The sequence below is a fragment of the Hydra vulgaris genome, chromosome 02, assembly GCF_038396675.1.
Source record: "Hydra vulgaris chromosome 02, alternate assembly HydraT2T_AEP".
NCBI classification, from domain to species: Eukaryota; Metazoa; Cnidaria; class Hydrozoa; order Anthoathecata; family Hydridae; genus Hydra; species Hydra vulgaris.
The window spans coordinates 5,402,364-5,424,014 of NC_088921.1; the positions used below are offsets into that span (position 1 = coordinate 5,402,364).

General features: G+C 27.2%; 2 protein-coding genes across 2 annotated transcripts in view; one reads left to right on the forward strand and one right to left on the reverse strand.

The window, feature by feature from the left end:
- Window positions 1-5,570, forward strand: part of LOC136076663 (NACHT, LRR and PYD domains-containing protein 6-like) — a 57,212-nt gene extending 51,642 nt beyond the window's left edge. Inside the window, exon 5 of the mRNA XM_065789990.1 lies at window positions 4,793-5,570. Coding sequence (XP_065646062.1) covers window positions 4,793-5,478 — 686 coding nt within the window. The 3' untranslated portion in view covers window positions 5,479-5,570. The remainder of the gene's footprint in view (window positions 1-4,792) is intronic.
- Window positions 5,571-19,784: 14,214 nt separating this feature from the next.
- Window positions 19,785-21,278, reverse strand: LOC136075753 (uncharacterized). The gene is made up of 3 exons (XM_065789188.1): window positions 21,068-21,278; window positions 20,128-20,823; window positions 19,785-19,849 (listed from the first exon to the last, which is right to left on the reverse strand). The coding sequence occupies exons 1-3, from the start codon at window positions 21,276-21,278 to the stop codon at window positions 19,785-19,787; spliced, it is 972 nt and encodes a 323-aa protein (XP_065645260.1).
- Window positions 21,279-21,651: the final 373 nt, after the last annotated feature.

The window sequence follows — 21,651 nt, forward strand, 5'->3', positions numbered from 1 at the left end:
GAAAAACATCTGCTGAAATACCATTACAGTACATTAGAGTCACATAGTTGACTTAATGAATAGGAGATTAAAAAACACAAAAACAGTGACAACAGTGTCAGTTGTTCTAGAGCTAAGCTACTCAGTGTGAGGAGCATTAAATTCATCGCGATAATTTATCTATAACCATGTTGCTTAATCAGGATTATTTTTTTTTATTAATATAATTGATTGATGTTTTCTAGTAATATATTTCTATTGACTTATACTATTTATGTTATATGAGTAAATAATTCCGTGACTTGATACAGATCACAATAATATCATTTATGTTTTTTCTTAAGATTAATACTGTTTGTTGTTATGATAGTAATGATTGCATAACTTTTTATTTATATTATATTACTCAAAATATTTATATTTTGAGTAACAACATTAAAAAAAAAAAACCTGAAAAATTTAGCTTGATTGACCTACCTGTTCGAAATTTATAATTGAATCATATCTTTTGAACAGGTCGAAATTTGAGTTTCTGGAAGATACAGTAGATTATAATGATTTTTGACATAAGATTGTAGTAAAAAAAATTATCGCTTGAAATGGATTATTTGGGTCAAAAATCACAATACAAAATTTCAGGTGATAACATTTTTTACATATAATCTTATGGTTTGCCTAAATTTGACCAAAATTTTAAATTTCGGTCAATATTTTATCAAATTTTAACGTTTAAACATACTAGCCAATAAAGCTGAACTTTTTGAGATTTTGTTTTTTTCATAAAATCTGTGGGTAGGCAAAGTTTTTCATAAAATCTGTGGGTAGGCAAATCTGAGGTGGTACCCTGAGGTACCACCTCAGAGCCATTAGGTGATTTGATATAAAATGATTCTAAAGTTATTTACTTAAGGTTTTTTTTATTGTAACCTTTTTTTTGCTGGTTGACAAGAAACTTTTAAAACAAATTTAAACCGAAATTTGTTTTTTATTTATTTTTTACTTAAAATTTATGTGGCTGTCACAGTGGCCCTCAACAAAATCTAAATCAATAAAAATGTCAACGGAAACTGTTTGCAGATACTTTTAGAACTTTATGTGTATATTACAAATCTGTTGAAATAAAAATCTAATCTGCTTGACCAAGTATTTTAATCAATTTTTACCTTGATAATCAATTTAAATAATACGTTCTCATATTGACATGCAAAACTGTGAATTTTTATATAAGTATAAAGTTATTATTTATCAACTTATTATTACTTCGGTTTAGCTGCAAAATTTTTAAAGACATTATAAACATGCAATGAGCAATAGAACCACACCTCTGCACTGAATAAATTTACCGTCATCAAATAGTTTAAATCTACTGTTGTCAAATAGTTTAAATCTACTCTCTGCAAACAGTTTAAATCTACTGTCATTGACTAGTTTAAATCTACTTTCATCAAATAGTTTAAATCTACTGCTAGCGAAGCACTTGCTAAGTCTGTTAGAATAAAAGCAGTATGACATTGTTTTAAAAAATATTTGTATATTAAATGTTGAAATAAAACTGGATTTAAAACAGCAAATAAAAAAAAAAATGTATTATGTCTATAACTAGATTTTAAACAGCTTACATCAAACCCTCCACATATGACACATTGGTGATTATATTAGTTTAGTATCGTAACTAATACTTCATATTAAGTCATTCCATAGAAAATTTTTTGCTACTGAATAAAACTTTCTATGGATTGACTTTCCTGCTTGTTTAGATACAAGCACTAGTTCAATCTGATTTCAAAAATTTATTTAAACAAGATATCATTTAATTGAATCTGACATTATCTGTCTAATTTTCTCAGACCAAATTTCCCCAACCTATGCATAGTATATATATATATATATATATATATATATATATATATATATATATATATATATATATATATATATATATATATATATATATATATATATTTACATAAATATGTGTGTATGTACTATTTTTAAATTCAAATTAAAGAATTTTAATTTAATTTTTTATTTGAGGGAATAAAATGATTTTTAATTTATTTAAAAATCATTTTATTCTTCAAATATTCAAAATATTCTGTATAAAATCTTATTTATTCCATGTGTTTTGCCTGATTTTTTAACCTAGTAATGGACATTTACTTATTTGTAAAATCTCACAAATATCATGAGGGAACGGCAATTTTTTTATTAATTAAACGTTAATATAAATTAAGCTAACTTTATTTCGATTAACGTAGAAATGTCATACAACAGTTGTAAAAATGTTTTGTTCAATTAAGTTGATGGTTTGCTTTTTTTATAGCCACTATTGTTTTGCGTAATTTTTTTTGTTTTTTTTTTAAAGAGTAGTACGCTAGAGAATGTTTTTGTATAAAAACCAAATTATTGCATAACTGTTATACATTTCTACAACTAAAACCAAAGAACTTGAGAACTAAAAAATTCAAGTTTTCACTCAACATTATTATTATTTATTTTTTTTTGAAAGTAATGAAAGATAGAGCTTAGAGACTAATAAATAACGTTTGTTAATGATAATAATAATGATCAACTTACATTAAATAATACATTAAAGTAATTTTTTGACACACTTATTTAATATTAATTGGATGTATTTTTTGTATTCGTCTTTTTTTTATACGTCCGTAATGTTCACTAAACACCCAATTACAGATAAAAATTCTGAACATCAGAAAAGCAACAATTAAAATAGTGTTTTATGTCGTTTCATTCGTCTTGCCTTTACGTTTATTTAATTTAGGTAAATATTTTTTCGATATTTATTATATGTAAGTTATTTTTTTTATCACTATTTGTTTGTTAATAGGTATTAATAAAGTAATTTATAATAATTTACAATTTTTTTTCTGTTATTAAATAATTTTATTTATCTTCTAGTGACTTTTAAATTACAATAATGACGTAATGAATGTTTTTATTGTTTTTAAATTATTTTATTAAAGCAAAAAATCTTTAAAGTTTATGTTATCCAATGAAAATGTCTAAATTATTAGTTAACATATTTTCAAGCTTTAAACTTGATTTATAGTCATTTTATGAAATGCGATCAAAAAATTTTGTTATGAAAAGTCACTTTTTTTAACGGTTGCGGTAGTTACAATAAACTACGATATCTATTAGCAATACGGCTGTTTCGAATTTCATTTGCTTTATTCGAATTTGTCAAAAGATTTTTTGTAGTTCGAGTTTTGTAGATCGAGTTTTGTAGATCGAGTTTTTAAATATATAAAATCTCATATTGTTACCATTGTTTTTAATTAACACTGATAACAAAACTTCTTAATCTTTTCAAGTCGTAAGTATACTTCAATATGAATTTATCATTTGTTTTTATTTAGAAATTTATGTCTTGAAACTAAATTTGAATTGTTACAAAACAATAACTTACAACGATTATATGGAATTGTTGATAACAAGCTTGTGTTTTTTTTTTATTGAGTAAATTATATTATAAAAATACAAAAAGGTTAAAAAAAGTAAGCATTGGAATTTCATAAATAATTGTAATAGTTTGATTTATACTTCAGCTTATTTTTTTAAATATATCGAAATAAAGCAATTTTTCAACATAACTGAGATGTTAATCGATTGTATATTCAACAGACTTCTTTTTTTTTTTGTAAATTTCTAAATCTAAGAGTTCATCTAAATAATACAGTGACATTCTAGAAAGTAAATTGAAACTTTTTTTAGCTTACAACAGTTTTTATAAAACCCTGATAACCTTTTTAACTTTGGCATCTCTGAATACAGAGATACAGTAAATATTTAAAATTCATAAAAATATACTTGAAATACATATAATAATGATTGATTAAATTATCGATTGTTATCTTATTTTTGCTTTTTTCTTTTCAAAAGCATTTATTTATTTTTGTAGCAAAGTCTAGTTACGTCGTTTTTTGTGTGTGTGTAAAAAACCAAGGAAACGGGCTAGTACAAAAAGATTTCATCATAAGAGTACCATTTTTTTACCAGGTTTAAATGGAACGCGTTTTGATTGTTGAATTATTACATTACGTGGTTAAATTTTACTTTTTTAATTTATTTTATTAGTAATATGAATATAAGGAAGTATTTTTTTAAATTAATATTAATGATGAAATATTTCAAATATTTACTGTATTCAGAGATGCCAAAGTTAAAAAGGTTATCAGGGTTTTATAAAAACTGTTGTAAGCTAAAAAAAGTTTCAATTTACTTTCTAGAATGTCACTGTATTATTTAGATGAACTCTTAGATTTAGAAATTTACAAAAAAAAAAGAAGTCTGTTGAATATACAATCGATTAACATCTCAGTTATGTTGAAAAATTGCTTTTTTTACATTATTTTAAATATGTTATATTTATCGTAAAACGAAGTTTAAAAAATGTGATAAAAATTATGTTTAAATTAATAAAATTAAAATATTTTTTACAATTTTAGTAAAAAATTGTTTAATTAAAACTTTCTTTTTTTTTCTTTTTATATATAATTGTATCAATTTAATATTAATGTAAATACTATTAGGTAATATATAATGCATTTATTTATAATATTTTTTAATGGTTTTTTGTTCTTTTATATCTTTTTATACGTAATATGTAAATATTATAAATATAAATATATTTATTATAAAATTATGTTATAAATTTTATATTTATAAATATATGTATCATTATGTTGATTATATTTCATTATATATATTATGCATTTGTTATTAATTCCGATAATTGTTTAAATTTATTATTTATTTGTTTATTTATATTTAATTATTGCTTTTTCTTTAGATCGTCTACTTAAATTATCTCGTCAAAGTCAAAACATAAGACTTAATATAAAAGATTATCAGTTTCGTAAATATCGACTTTTCATTGAAAAAGTAATGAAAAGATGGTGCGGTCCTGAACTTAAAACTTATTACTTTAATTTATTCATTGAATGTTTTTATGAAAGTCAATCATCATTTACTGATAAAATAAAATTAATCGTCGATGAACAAAAGTGGAAGATTTCGATTGACGATGGAAAAACTTCTTACAAAACTTCTTGTGAAAATTATTTCGTAAATCATTACATTAAATCTGGAAGAATGTTATGGGAGTTATATGTTGGTAAAAATATTTTAAGTGATGAAGAAAAAAAACTTATAATTCAATGTTCAACAAATGTTCGCAATGTTCGCTTTCATTGTCCAATTAAATTCGAAGGATGGAAACCGAAAGATAAGTTTGAAGAGTTGTCGATCAAACGTTATTTAATAACGAAAAAAGATTTTGAAGAAAGTTTTCTTCCGTGGATTAATCTTTGTGAAGGATTAGATCTTGAACTTCACGACGACATCAATTTCATTGAAGATATTTGTGAATGGATTCGTTGTTTAAATGTCAAGGTGTCGTTGTGGATCAAGTACCGTGAAAAATATTTTCGTAACCTCGATGAATTAAAAAACTTTATAACACAAAAAAAAGTTTAATATCTTAAATAAAATATGAACAATAGTTGTGAAATAGTAAATTAAATATTTAATATATTATTTTATAGTTAAATGTTTTAAAATGTACGAATTAATTTTAATAATATTTTAAAATTTTTCATTAATTTTCTAAATTATTTAAAGGATAATTTTTTATTCAAAGGATTAAATATATTATTAATAAATAGTTTTAATAATTATATTATATATAATTATTAGTTTTAATAATTATATAACTATTGTATTATATATATAATTTTTATTAGATAACTTTATTAGTAATAATTCTAATATGATTATATTTTTTCAAAACCTTTTTGAAGTTTTTGTTTTTGTTTTTTGTTAATTATATTTTTATTTCATTGTTCGTGAAATATATAATTATAATTAAGATAAATAAAAACTAGATAAATTTTTGTTATATTTTATTTAATGATTTAACTTTAAATATTTTTTAGAAGTTTTGAAACTCTAAAATTATTTGTAACGTTATGCAGAAAATATTTCGTTCAATGTTTTTTGTATTTATTTTTATGTAATTTTATAGATTTTGCAATGAAAAGTTAAAATTATATTTGTTTTCGATTTACACAATATAAATTTATGTTTATGTCAATTATTTTCAGCTGTTTAAGTTTTCGTCCATCTTTGTTTCTTTCAAAAAAAAATTGTTGTCAACATAATAATAAAATTCGAAAGTTTTGTAGAATTTTTAGTCGAAGTTATTTTGTTCGAAAGTTGAATTTTCAATTAAATAACGTTTGTTGTTAGGCCTAATTAATATTTAATTATTTTTTTTTAATCTTTTTTAAATCAAGATTTATGACCATAAATAATGAGAGCCGGTTGCGGTTAAAGGTGGGGTGGTATAATAAATTATAATGGTTACATTGAAAAAGGTAATTAAAACAAGGTATTAAAGGTGTGTTAGTTAGTGGTATGAGGTAAAAGACTTTTATAATTTTTGTAAATGAACAAGGTGGTACTAAGGGTGAGATGTGTACACGGGGTGATGATAAATTATAATGGTTTAATTAAACAAGATTGTTTAAAGGGTCGAATATCTGGGTCAAATAACATTTGAGTTATAAGGGTTGTAATGGTGTGTAATTGAATACAAGTGGTAATGATGTTGGTGTTGGGTGAAGGGACTATAAGATTTGGTGGGAGAGGTATCAATGTTATTTTTTTTTTTTTTTTTTTACCGGTGACTTTTCAATTCCGAGCCGTTCAATAACAGATATTAAGGTTTGGTGGGAGAGGTACCAATAGTATATTTTTAATTTACAGGTGACTTTATAATTCCGAGTTGCTCAATAACAGATATGAGGGTTTGGTGGGAGAGGTATCAATGGTATATATTTTATTTTTTACCGGTGACTTTTTAATTCCGAGTTGTTCAATAAAGGTCATAAGTGACGAAAAAAATCTTTGTAAATGAAAATAATGATATTTTTTTCAGTTTCTCGGCTACTTTGTAGGATTCTTTAACTTTAAAGGATTAAATTTCGATTATAAAGGAATAAACTTTACGATTTTCTTACTGTTTACAAAAATCGGATCGATCGTATGCTAATAAAAGATGCCGTTGTTTTTCAATACTCTTTAAATTTAATACCGTGCTTTCATAACGCAATGTGACTAATAAATCAAAAGTAACAATTGCGTTGATAAAGTATTTTAATATATGACAAGAACATTCATAAGACAATGTGTTATGCGACGATGAATCTCCTGAAAAATAATGAGTTTGATAGGTAAAAATTTGAAAATTTTTGTCTTAAAGTATTTGTTCAAAGTTAAGAAAATTTTTAATTTGCTTTTGTTTTAGTTCTTATTTTGATTCATCCAATCAAAAATCAGAAGATTTTGGTTTATCCAATCAAAAATTAAAAGGTTTTGAAGACTCTGGTTCTTAAAATGTTTCTCTTAAAAATAAAATTAAAAAAAATGAAAAGCAAGAAGTTTTTTTAGAAGAAAAAGATGACTTTTTGAGTTTATTAAAAAAAAAAAAAATTGAAAAGTCTGCAACTAAACAATCAATTGCAACTCAAGATATTACGGAAAATCTAAGTTTACCAGATATCTCAGAAAAAGCCAAACCTGAAGCACAATTTGAACCAAGCAAAGATAAAGTGCAATATGAAAAAAATATGTATACAACTTTATAAACATGCAGTTTAATAACGATATTTATTTTTGCTCCCATTTAACAATAATCTGAAAACAATTTATTTTCAATTTTATCAAAAAATATTTTTTCTATTAATCTATTTTTTTTGTTTTTTTAACTAAAATAATTATGTTACAATTACAATTTATGGTTATAAGAATTAAATCTCATACAAAAATGTTTCTTTAGTGATTATCGTTTGTATTTGCATCAGAAAGTTCATAACACCAGTTTTTTTTTTTTTTTTTTTTTATTTAAACATCTTCGCTTCCAACAAGGCTGCAAGCAGCCACTAATTAAAGTTGGAAGTTACTGTAAGAGAAAAGATAAAGATTGTAGAGCAAGATAACGATTGACGGACGATTTAAAAGATTGCAAATTATATGAATCAGGAAAGCAAGATGAAGGAAGCGAATTCCAAAGAGCTGATGTTCGAGGAAAAAAACTAGACGAATAAGCGTTTTTGGAGCACTTAGGAACAGTCACAAAAAAAGGATGACACTTAATTGAATGACGAGTAACACGAGAATGAATTTTAGTAGATGGCACAAGAGACGTTAGCTCTTTCGAGCAGTGCCTATTATAGTATTTGTAGAAAAGAGAAAGAGAAGCAACATTACGACGATGTGATAATGGTTGAAGGTTGGCTGCAAGAGCAGGTCCAACTATGTTTACAATGCGTTTTTGCACCTTGTCTAAAAGAGAAAGGGCATCATTAGAAGATCCGCCCCAGATATGGCAACAGTATTCCATACAAGGCCGGATTTGAGATTTATAGAGGTAGAGAATAGAATCCAGAGTAAGAAAGTGGCGAGCTCGATAAAGAGATGCAACCTTAGCAGATGCTAATTTTGCAACCGATTTGATATATGGTTTCCAAGAAAGATTGGAAGTAAGAGTTAATCCTAGAAGATGAAGAGTAGGTGACTCGTCGAGTACATCACCGTTCATAAATATAGGAAGATCTAAATTATTGCGATAACGATTGGCTGAAAAAAATTGAGTTTTATCTGAATTAAAGTTCACCAGCCACTGTGAGCCCCATGCTGTAGCAGAAGTGAGATCCTTTTCAAGCTCAAATGCCCCCTCCAGGCAATCAGAGGGTGTTGGTTTCTTATCACGACAAGAATAAATAGTAGTATCATCAGCAAACAATGCCACCTTAGATGTGAGAATATCTGGAAGATCGTTAATGTAAATTAAAAAGAGTATAGGGCCAAGGATAGAACCTTGAGGAACCCCTGAAGTTACAGAATAAGAAGAAGAGTGTTGTCCATCGAGGACAACTTTTATGCTACGATTGGAAAGGAAGGATTCAATGATCTTAAAGATGTTGCCGGATACACCATAAGAAGAAAGCTTATGGAGAAGACCAGCATGCCAAACTTTATCAAACGCTTTTGAAATGTCAAGAGCGATGGCCTTAACCTCTCCACCTTCATCTAATGTACGATAAAACCTGTCAGTTATTACTGTTAGAAAATCAGCTGTAGAACGAGAAGATCGAAATCTATATTGATGGTCATAAAGTAAGTTATTAGATTCAAGATGAGAAATTAAGTGTTTGTTAATTAAAGATTCAAAAACCTTGCTTATGATAGGAAGAAGACTTATGGGACGGTAGTTAGATGAATCAGATCGCTCCCCAGAATTTTTGAAGATAGGGATAACAGATGCGGCTTGTCTGTATTCTTTTGTCTTCTTGAAAATTGCTAATATAAAAAAAATGGTGTTATTTATTACTACAATTATCAGAAATAATCTGCGCAAAATACTCTTCTGAATACAAATTTACCACATCAATATAGTGATTTAGAATCATTTTTTAAATCGAAAGTTTCTTGCATTTCAATTATGACATAAATAAAGTAGTAGTTTCCGAGTTTTTTATTGTTTACTTAAGTCAAAAAATTTAGATTGTTAAAAACTACCTATTAAGGTACTTAAAATTGCTTTAAATTTTTTTTTAGTTTGGTTTATTTATGGTCAACAAAATTTATAAGTTGTTGACAAAGCGCTGCACACCAGGTCTCACTATTATAAAAATACAGTTTTTCGATTTCAGCTAAAGAGAAGATACCAGAGCAGAGAAAGTTCGTGTTTGAAATTGTTCAAGTACTTTGCCTTCACCGCCATTTCGGTTACATAATTCCATGATTTTACAACATGGTTGGTGAGGAAGTTGTTTTTTTCAGCTCTGTTTTGAACAAGTTGTACTTTCAGGATGTTTTAAGGTGGCATTATGTTTTGTGGATTGCTCGAGTTTGGCTTTGTCTTGAGCTAAAAACGATGACTTGTACTGCAAAATTGTAGATGCGGGCGAACGTACGAAAAATACAGTGTGCGCCATAATGCAAAACTTTGACCTCGAAAAGCCTTATTGAGCCTGCCAAGCACTTGGTTGCCAGCTGATGCAGCCACGCAGATTGTTCCATTAGCTTGCGAGGGAGAGAAGTGCGTAAGATTGGTCAATAGTTTGAGGAGAAGTTGCAATTAAACAACATAAGGTGGTTCCTATGTAATCAAAACTTTTTATTCATTAATTTTTTCAAAAGTAGGTACAGAATGTGTAAAAAAAATATTTTTTTGAATTCCAAAAATATATTGATGATTACATAGAGGCCTATAAAGTCAAAATAACCCCAAAAAATAGAGTTTACTCGAAACACAATTTCTTATGAGTACAAGCTTATTTTACTTTTAAACTTGGTATACTTGTGTGTGCTACCTGTATCTAGTGCGTGAGTTTTTTTATCAAAAGATTTTGCTTCTAGTAAAAGTTATGCTTCAAAACAACTGTATTTTCGAAAAATCTGCCACTAGGCCTCTAATTTTAGTTCCCTAACCACGACTTACAAAAACTAAATTTATTTGTAAAAAACTCAGGCATTTGCAGTACACTAGATAAATAAGCCCTAAAAATTTCAAGAAGTTATCACTATTAATTTAAAATTTATGATGTTTTTCGTGAGACAATTTTCTTGAAAAACGATATGGTAGAAAACTTTTTTTCTACCATATCGTTTTTTTCTTTTTGCTTTAGTTTTTTCTGATGTTGTAATAAGTAAGTTTTAGATGCTGTGTCGGTTCATTTTTTCAGATATAATATTAAAACAGACACCCGTCTGTATTCCAAGTTTTTCAAACAATTATAAAAATTATGAAAAAAAATTATGAAAAAGAAAATAAAATTTTTTTTTCATAAAATTGATCTTCGTTGAATTGAAGAATAGCTCTATATACACCTAACTGTAGAATTGATCTTTCTACAAAGACTTGCTTAGGACAATTCATCCAGATAATATTATTCAAGAACTCGTTAACATTTTGAGTTTCCTCGTGGATGCACTTGCAAAGAAGGTCATAATTTGAAAGATCTTGGAAAATCTTCGTCAAGATAGGAAATATCCACTCTGGTAAACTAATCCTCTCGTTGTGTTTTATTATAACTACACCATGATTCTTCTCCTGGTGGATAAAACTTGCGGCGCTTATCTAAGTTAGAAAAGTTGGTACAATGATAAAGGATAGCACCTATCCACTTTTTCATTAAATTTTTCCATTGACTTCTTCGAATGGCAAAACCATAATAATTTGTTATTGAATTGATGGAATTGTTTGTCAATTTTCCTTTTTCACCAAATGGTGGAGAGGTATTTTTATATTTTGTACTAGTATCCTAAGTGTTCAACACATTCAAGTTTAACAGGTGTAATACCAAATGCTTTTACCAGGTGCTTTGTAGGGTTTGAAGTAAACAACTTCTTTGTAAGAAACTGTGTCTCCATCTCCAAGATACTCATTATAAACTAGTTTATTTTGATTTACAGATTGCTAAAATATATCAATAGCACCTGGAGATTCCATTGTTCCTGATGACTTTCGATGTTAATTTTTCAATTATGTGCAACTTTCCGATTTGTGTGTTCTATTGTCACTTTTTTTCCACCCTATATTATACACTGTCTACAATGTTTTAATAAAACAATAAGATCGAAACACTTTCCTTTGCTTACTGCTGTCACTACACCGTTCAACGAGGAGTGTTCTCTTTTTTGCCAAGTTCCATCAATCGATACACGGCAAGAATGCATACCTGGGGCAATTTCTTGCATTTTTTGTTTCATTTGCAGCATTATGCATACTTTCTAGGGCAGAATTTTCGTATGCAGAAAATATTTTATTATTAGTATTTCTAAAGGCAGTATTAGATGTTGATTGCATATTCATACACCATACAAATGTTTTAATCGCTTTGTGCCCTTTACCAATTTCTCGAAATGCCATAACCAATCGAACATTAATTTCACTGTTTTCACTTTGCAACAACATAACTTAAAATTATTAAATATTTAACAATTTGGACGTACAAAGCAACATTAGAATAGCAAAAGAGATGTACTAGTTTAAGTTTTAAGGTACATTTAAGATAATAACTCAAAAAATAAAACGGTTGCTATGGCCGTTGCTATGCGCTAAAATTATACCTTTCTGTTTAAAATAGTAAATATTGTATAAAAGCATGAGCAAACAGAAAGAACGTTATACTTTACATTAGAATATCTAATTTCCCAAAAAATCAATTTTTGAAAAAATTTTGACTTATGATTATGTAGAAACCACCTTTAAGTGTAACTTGAAATTATTTAAGTGATTAACTATTAACTATAAAATTTTAAGATTTCTCTTCTGATTTTTTTTCGTAGCTACAAAATGTAAACCCATAAAAAAATGAAAGCGCAAATAAGATTTGTATTTAATATAATTTGTTTACCAACACATGATATTTTTATTAAAAGTTCTTCATTTTCATTTTTCAATATTGGAACAATAAAAAAAAGTAGAGATCATTAATTTTAACAGAAAAATGAAAAAGGCACTTGAAATGCAACGCCATAAATGTGCACCTTCAGACGGCATTCTGAAAGAGAATGACGGAGGTTTGAATCAGGATGACGGCGGTCTGAATCAGAATGACGTCACGACTTTCTTTTGGAAACATAGGTTTTAATACTTGAATCAAAAGAAATTACTACATTGATTTGCTTTTGTTATGATTTTTGTTTTTAACAATTTTTATATAAATATTCAAAAAACAGTGGGCGCCTATATTTTATAGAATTTTACAAACAGTATCATACAGGGTCGGCGGGAGTAGGTGGCACGTGGGAGGAAGGGGGTGCAATTACAATTGTTGCCGACCAAAAAAAGAAAAAAGGTCCTCGTTTTTTAAAACATGCCAATTGCCTAGTTGAAATTTGCCGACTGACTATCTAAGGGTCTTCATTTGCCAACCGACTCGTCTAAAAGGTAAAACCATTTATTGATGGGAAGGAGGGGGGAGAAGGTTTGCCCCAAACAACCCTCTCCCCTATTGAGCTGGGCCTGTATATATATATATATATATATATATATATATATATATATATATATATATATATATATATATATATATATATATATATATATATATATATATATATGTATATATATATATATATAAAAGCAGGCGCAGCTCAATAGGGGAGAGGGTTGTTTGGGGCAAACCTTCTCCCCCCTCCTTCCCATCAGTAAATGGTTTTACTTTTTCGACGAGTCGTTTGGCTGTCATTAAATTGTGCTATAAAAAATATTGACAGAAATGTCATGCAAAAGTTATTTTAAATAAACACTAATTCGTTTTTTTAATACATTATCTTGAACTAAAATTTTCCAGATTTAAAGAAGTTTAATTTATAATTTAATAACAAAATTACACTTTCAACCCTTTTCAAACGTATGATATAACATCTATATTAACATTTTTACGCATTAATTAATAACATAACACTGACATAATAAATTTTAAAAATCCATAATGGTTTCAAAGTCATCTTTTTGATTGAAAAAACAACTCTTAGCCTTCATCTATGATAAATCATATGATCTGAAAATTCCCGCACACATTCCTAATATATAAATCACAAATCCAGTTTACAACATCTATCTTCTTTTAAGTGATGCCGTAAATATATTTGCATTTTGTAAAAAACAAGACATTTTGATGGTTATTTTGCTTGAAACTATTATATAACTCTAATTTAGACATATAGTTGTGAACTGGAATTTAAGATCAACTAGAAAGCTCCCTTTATAAGTAATAATAATAATAGTTAATAACGTCGTCATGTGGTCTATTAAGCTGATTATTTTTAGTTTTAGTACTAGTTTTTAAAAGAAATTGAATTTCATTATCTATATAACTTTTAACTAGCAGATTTTATAAAAAAAAACAATGATAAATGCTTGAACTTTATTTTCTATTTAACAAAATTAAAATACTATTACATAACCTAATTTTATTTTTTTTTGTAATTTTTTGAAAAAAATAATAATTGCAGATGTTTTGGATCAAATTTTAAAAAATTTTGGTATTTTTAAAAAAAAGCATATGGGAGAAAAATAGTAAAAAATAACCGCCGTGAATAAGAAAAAAGAAGAAAAAAATTCAAAGATCTGAAAACAAATACTGTATATAAAATATATATGTCAGGAATTAAAATTATGCACTTTGCCGTTTAAATGATGAAATGCTTTTTAGTTCTTAAATATTATATATAAAACATATTATACTCACTCAAGAGATATTTACTTTGTTGATTTTTATAACATGTTTTATATTAAGTTAGAAACAACTTTTTTTTTCGCAAATTTTTATTAAATAAATAGCCAGACTTTCAAAAATAATAAAACTCACTGTATAACCAGCATAAAGTGATAAAAACATGGACTGCAAAAATATAGCACATGCAAATACATTTTTACTTGTGAAAATATGCCTTATAAATGCCTTGTGAAAATATGCATGTACCGTTCCGCATCCAGTTTTGTTTTTTATACTTATTAAATAACTGGTTTTTAATAAAACCAATTACAGTTGAATTGACTTTATACCATGTTACTACAGAGGTAGCCAGAATATTATTTCATTTCTAAAAAGTCTGTTTATCAAAGAAAATTTATAACAAATAAAAAACTGCAAAAACTATGCAAAAAAATAAAGAAATTTGGAAATTATCATATGTAATATAAAGACTTTGTGAAAACCAGGGTTTTTTTAACCCCTGAAATCCTGCACTTAAAAAGACAAATTTAGAAAAATTTGAAATAAAATATTTCTTTATTAACTATTGCTAACTTGTTTTGGTAAAAAATATTTAAAATAAAAAAATTAGGTAAAATCCTATTTCTGCCTTATGACGCATGCTTAGTGACATGGTTGAAGATTTTTACAGGACTCTATAAAGTCCCAATGTTCCGCGATTGAAAAAAAGTATATTTAAAGATTTATCAAACGGGCTACGGCATTTTCCCTTTTTTTATGAAATGTTAAACTTTTCGACTTAAATGTTCCTAACTTTTGAGATTTTCTCATTTTATAGAATAGTTCGGTTAACTCAAATGAAAATGACTCTTCGATATTAATAATTTTGAGTTTCTTACTTCTTGACATATCTGTTAAAAAGTAAATTGAAAAAGCCAGAATATATTTAGATAAAAAGTTTAGCACAACTTAATTACTCATTTATTGACTGTTATATAAATTATGCAACTACTGCCAGGGTTAGTAAGGGCAAAAGTTTGGCGCCTTAAATATTCTCAAACTTAAACATTATTCTAGTTTTATAGTTCATGTATAAAACAAAATGTGGACTGTCTCTAAAACTTGTTTTGAAGAAATACTCCATAAGTATTCTATAAGATTTTCAAAAACAACTTTGTTGTACCAACTTGTTGTTTTAATTTGTTGTATCTTATTCAAAACTGAGTTCTTATTCAATTCAAAATGGCGGGTCATTTCTATGGAAAAGTTTTTCAATCATTGTTGCAGAGAAGAATATTTTGCTTAATCAGTTTAAAAATAAATCAAATCGGTGTTTACTACACATAGATGTTGATTTGTCTTGTTTCTCTTAAAATAGTAGTGTTTTAGATGTTTTAATAAAATTAAAACATCTAAAACACTACTCTCGCCCGCTGAATAAACTGGGAAGGGGTTGGGACGCTTTTTTCATTACTTTTCCAACCCCTCCATAGTGGGCCATGAGGTGGAAAAAAGTATAAAAAAATATTCTCAAAAATGACATAGTTATATACCATTTTATAGCTTAAACATCCGGCTTTTATAAAATGTATATATTTCTGTATAACTATCGATTGTTCCGGGTTACATTATAACTTATGATAATTATGCGAAAGAAACTACGGCTGTCCTGTTGGTTCACAAACAAATTAGCAAAACAAAGTCATGTCTTTAAGGAAAAGCAAATATTATACTTGTCTTTCAGTTGGAAGCAAACAAAGATATCTTGATAAAATTTCTAAAATAGATAATTTAGATCCATATAATCTATTGAAATCTGAGTTGATTTTTTCAGTAGATTTTTATCCAAAAATTAGTTATCCTGTTAATTATATTGTAAACTATTTAATGTTCGCTTTATCTCCTATATCCGCAGATGAACTTAATTGTTATAAAAGTTTAGAATCTTATAATTTTTTTCTCTCTGGTTGGGTCAAAGAAATTGGTTCAAAGTTATTCGATGAAAAATGTTTGGTTATTGAAAGGATGACAAATTTAAATATCTTATTATATATATTCAGTACAACCTTTAAACCTTTAATTAATAAAATTTATAATTTTATTATATAATATATAATTCTATTATTTTATATGAAAGGTTTATCATTCTCAAAAGCATAATGAAACAGCAACTTTTACATGGATCATTTCTGAAAAGAATGGTAAAATATTGAGTGCTCATTGTAACTGCATGGCTGGTCTTGGAGAGGCATGTTCTCACATTGGAGCAATTTTATTTTATATTGATGCTGCTGTCAAAATTCGCGACTCTAAGACAGTCACAGAAGAAAAAGCATATTGGATGCTTCCATCGTCATCTAATGATATTTCGTATTCAGAATGTGTCAATATAAATTTTACCTCTCCAAGTACTTTCAAAAGAAAATATGATGATATGATACTAAAAGGATCTACTTGTAGTCTTCTAAAGAAAAATAGTGATGCATTTACAAATAATAAATTAAATAATAATAATCAGACACCTCAAAAAGAACTTGATACATTTTTCAATGAGTTGAGCCTTTGCAAGTCGATGCCAGCCATTTTATCTGTTATATCTCCCTACAGTGCAGAATATCAACGCTCATTATTAAAATTGCATTTTCCAAAAATGTTAGGGGACCATTATGATTCCTCAACTTTACCTCTTAGTTACATAGATTTATGTAAACAATGTAAGCGTTTAAACTTGTCTGTATCCGAAGTTGAGCAGTGTAATGTCGAGAAAGCTACAAGAGAGCAAGTTTTTTCAAGCCAGTGGTTTTATTTTCGAGCAGGGAGAATCACAGCATCGAACATGTATAGTGTATTTCATATACTTGATGACATGCCTGTCCTATCATTAATTAAAAAAATTTGTTATCCTGAAAGTTACCAAATTAATACATGGCAAACTAAATGAGGACTAGAAAATGAGAAGGTTGCTTTAGCAAAATATTTTAATATTATAAAACAGGATCATGTTAATTTCAAAGTGATAAAATGTGGGTTTTTTATATCTACAGAGTTTCCTTTCATTGGCGCTTCTCCAGATGCTTTAATATCTTGTGAATGTTGTGGAGAAGGATGTGTTGAAATTAAAAATCCTGCTAACCATAAAGATGAATTCATATTTGAAGCTATCAGTAACGATAAAACATTTTGCATCCAAATTATGAACACCGAAAAAAAGCTCAAACAAACACATTCATTTTACTTTCAAATTCAAACTCAATTAAATGTATGTAAAAAAAACTTTTGTGATTTATTTGTAAATACTTCTAAAGATTATCACTTTGAGCGAATTTATCTGGAAAGTGCCACGTGGACAGCTTGTGTTGCAAAATGTCAAAAAGTATTCATTAGCTCTATCTTACCAGAATTAGTTGGTAAATATTTTACAAAAGATACCAAAAAAAAAGATTCGGTTTCCATTGCTGATCATAATTTGTATTGTTATTGTAAAGGTAATGGAAATGGTGAGTTGTTTCCTTGTGCTGGAAAGAGTTGCAAAATTAAACTTTTCCACTTGGTATGTTTAAAATTGAATAGTAAACCAAAAAAGAATTGGTTGTGTCCAGATTGTCGTAAAAATTGTTAAACACTTTATAAACTGTAATTTTGTTTAGGGGTGGGAAAATTTTTTTTTATGTTTTAGGTAAGCACATTTAGGCATTTATAAAATCAATATTATCCAAATATAAATTTGGAGTTTTGAAAATGATAAGTTTGAAGATACAGTGAAATCCTGATATCTCTAACCCCAGATAACTCTTACTTCCAGTAACTCGAAGTACTTTAAGTTCCCCTTGAAACCTCACTAATACTTTCTCATAAAAATCACTAGATAATCTAATCCCCTGATTACTTTGTCCCTGTGGCTGATATTTTGCCGATAACTCGAACTTTAGAAGAAAAGTAACAACAAAATCTTATTAACAGTTATTAATTTTCATTCATTAAATTAAATTTTTTCGATTTTCGAAATATCAATCAAGTAAAATATTACTTCAAAACTAAGAAGAGTGAAATTAGTATATTTTATATTTTATGATGTATTTTATTTATCTTTTCATGTTGAATAAAAGAAAAATAATGAGATTTTTTCCTTTATCACTTTCTTTACCCCTCGGCACTTAATAGAGACTTAAGAGCAACTATTTTATATTTTAAAAAATGTGTTTCAATTTGCTCCCGTTTTTAAAACATTGTTTATTGGTGTTGAATTACATGGCTTAATTATTAAAATTACATAAATATGTTAATTATAAACATAAATAAATGTGTAAAACAAACAGTGTTCTTTTTTTGTGACTTCTATTTTACCGTTAACTAGATATATTTTGTAATGATAAAATGTGGTTAAGGTAGGGAAGCTTTTATACCTTGGGCGACAATCTTCGTACTGATAGTGTCACGTAAAAAGTATTCAATCAGTTTTCTGTTTTTTAACTGGTTTAAAAACGGCTAGCCCTTTTTTTTACGAGGTTCTTCACTTAAATTAAAATAAAAATGGGGATTTTTGTCCCGACAAATTTATTGTGACAAAAATCCCCATTTTTATTTTCACCTTACCGTCAGGGTTGTAATGTGTGTAGTTTCCTCTCTAGAACATATTTTATATCTTACTTGAGTCGTCCGTTACGGTATTCAGTAGTCCGGTGTGTAATTTTTTCAAATAATTTTAAAAGAATAGTCGCAAATCGAAACATTTTAATTTGCGCGCCTGTTTAATTCAATTAAAGTCGATTTTTTTTATTAAGTTTAGTTTTTTTTTTTTACATATTTACCTCCAACAAGACTGCATGCAACCACTATTAAAGTTGGAAGTTACTGAAAGAAAAAAGATGAAGATTATAGAGCAAAATAACGATTAACAGACGGCTTAAAAAATTATAAGAATCAAGAAAACGAGATCAAGGGAGTGAATTCCAAAGAACTGATACTAGAGGGAAAAATATATACGAATAAGAATTTTTGGAGCACTTAGGAACAGTCGTAGAAAAAGGATGAGACTTAATTAAATGACGAGTAACACGAATATGAATTTTTGTAGAGACACTTTTTACAAGAGACGCTAGCTCATTTGCAGAAAAGAGTAAGAGATGGTCGTGTCATCAGCGAACAATGCCACCTTAGCAGTGACGGATCAAGGAATTTTTGGTGGGGAGGGGATGTTGATATTTTAATTTGTATGACATTTAGATCTCCTAAAAAAAAAAGTCCTCGATTTCGTAAAAATTGTAGGACTTACATAGTTATTAAAGTATTGACGACAGCTCCAGAAAACATTTCTGTTATGTTACACACAGTTATGTTGGAAACACAGTTTTAAGTGGGAAAACACTTATTAATTACTTTGTAGTTAATTCAATTATACAATGCACCATAGTACATTAATTTTTAAACGTAGTGTATAACAACTTGAAAAGTTTTTTAAAGGTTTCACGAAGAATAAAAACTTCAAAGTTTAAAACATGGTTTTATAAGTAAATTATCTTATCGTTATCCCTGTTTTTAATTTCACTAAAGTTAGTGTTCATCTTTTTCTAAGAAACAAAAATAACTAGCTAAAATGAACAGCATTTTTTTATTATCTAAGTATATTAATATCTATATTATATAAGTATATTTAAAGGTCGTATTTTTTAAATATAAAAGAAAATGGTAACTGTATGAAACACCTCTGGGTTTTATATATATGTATATATATATATATATATATATATATATATATATATATATATATATATATATATATATATATATATATATATATAATTTTTTGGTTTGTCAATAAAAACCTCAAAGCAATCTATAATAACTCCAACTCTGGTTCCAAAATGTTGTCGGAAACACATTGGGGTAGTCTTACATAATTGCTCTCTATCAGGCCATATTATAAGCTCCTTTAGTCTCAGATATAAAACATCGATTGTTTTGAGAAACACAGAAGAGGCTGTTGTGCTACTGATATTGTAACGATAAGCTAAATCATTTAGCGTTAAATTAAGCCGAAGACGCATCAAAGTTAGCGAAATATGCTGAAAATCTGATAATTTTGATCTCTTACATGAAAGGAACGATTTTATAAATTTAAAAAGAGTAAAAAAAACATCCATATTTGGAAGACCTGTATAAAAGAGAACTTTTTCATCTGATACAAACCATTCTATTGTACCAACATTTAGAAAAGATAACTCAGACATTAAATTACAAATTTCAGATTTAAGTGAAGTTATTTCTTTATCCATGGAAACAATATGTTTGTTTGTTATTTCAGTTTGACAGAAAGAATCTTTTAAATTATTTTTACATACTTCACTTACTAACTCAAATTCAATATCATGTATTCTTGAATGTGAAATTGTGTCTGTAAAATCAATGGGGCATGGTACAACAACTTGTAATTCTTTTTTTGGAATAGCATTTGAAACATCCTGCATAAGTCTGAATTGACGATCAATAGCACGCTCATGCCTAGTAACATCTGCTAACTTTTTTTCGTAACCCATGGATTGATTTGGTATCCAATTTGGGTGAGATTTCTCAAAGAGTTTGGAAGGCTTTCCTGTAATATATAAAACAAAAATTTATATTCAGTATTTACTAACCAAAAACTTTAATAATTTAAGTTTTTGTTAATTCAATTAATTTAGTTCAGTTTAAGAACAAATTAAGTTAAACTTAAGTTAACTAAATTTGAACTTGCTTATACAACTATATGAATTTCTTTTAATAAAAATAAAACTAAAGAATTTTATTATTATTATTTAATGTTTACTGAATGATTTTTTTTAAGTTAAATACTAAACCTGTAATAAAATGATCGGAACAAACTCTATAATGAGTTGTGTTAATATTCATATTTTCACGTTTTATTGCACTAAACCATTTCATTTTCCTTTCTGTTGATATTTGCTTAGTTTCCTCATCGTGATGTAATAGTATGGTTGGAATTCGAAAAAATGACTTAGTGCAACTTTCAGAACGATTTGTGCAGCGAAACACACAACAAAAAGCCATGACTTGGATGATAATAAAATTAGGCCAACAGTTATTAGTACAAAATCAGAATACAAAATCATAATAAACACTAGTTCCGTATTTGTTTGTAAACCATCATGGCGGCTAATTACTTATTAAAGGATAGTGAGGCCAGGCCGGAACACTGGATCCTGCCATTTGCATTTTAAACTGTTAATAGAAAAGGTTGTTTTTTTCAAATTTTTTTTTTTTAAATTTAGTAATATTTTTCGTGTTTCTAATAAAATTGTTATTGAACTTTGAAACTTCATTTTTTTATTGCATAATTAGATAAAAGTTATTGCATTATTAAATCAAACTATTATAATTAAATAACAGTATTATCTATCAAATGAGCTATTGCAAAACTATT

Excerpts from the sequence above, each read along its gene's own strand:
- LOC136075753 (XM_065789188.1), bottom strand. The coding sequence starts at position 21,278 with ATGGCTTTTTGTTGTGTGTTTCGCTGCACAAATCGTTCTGAAAGTTGC. Across the intron at positions 20,824-21,067 it reads TTCCGATCATTTTATTACAG|GAAAGCCTTCCAAACTCTTT; the intron begins GTTTAGTATTTA and ends TATATATTACAG. Across the intron at positions 19,850-20,127 it reads GCCTGATAGAGAGCAATTAT|ATAATAAAAAAATGCTGTTC; the intron begins GTAAGACTACCC and ends TAATATACTTAG.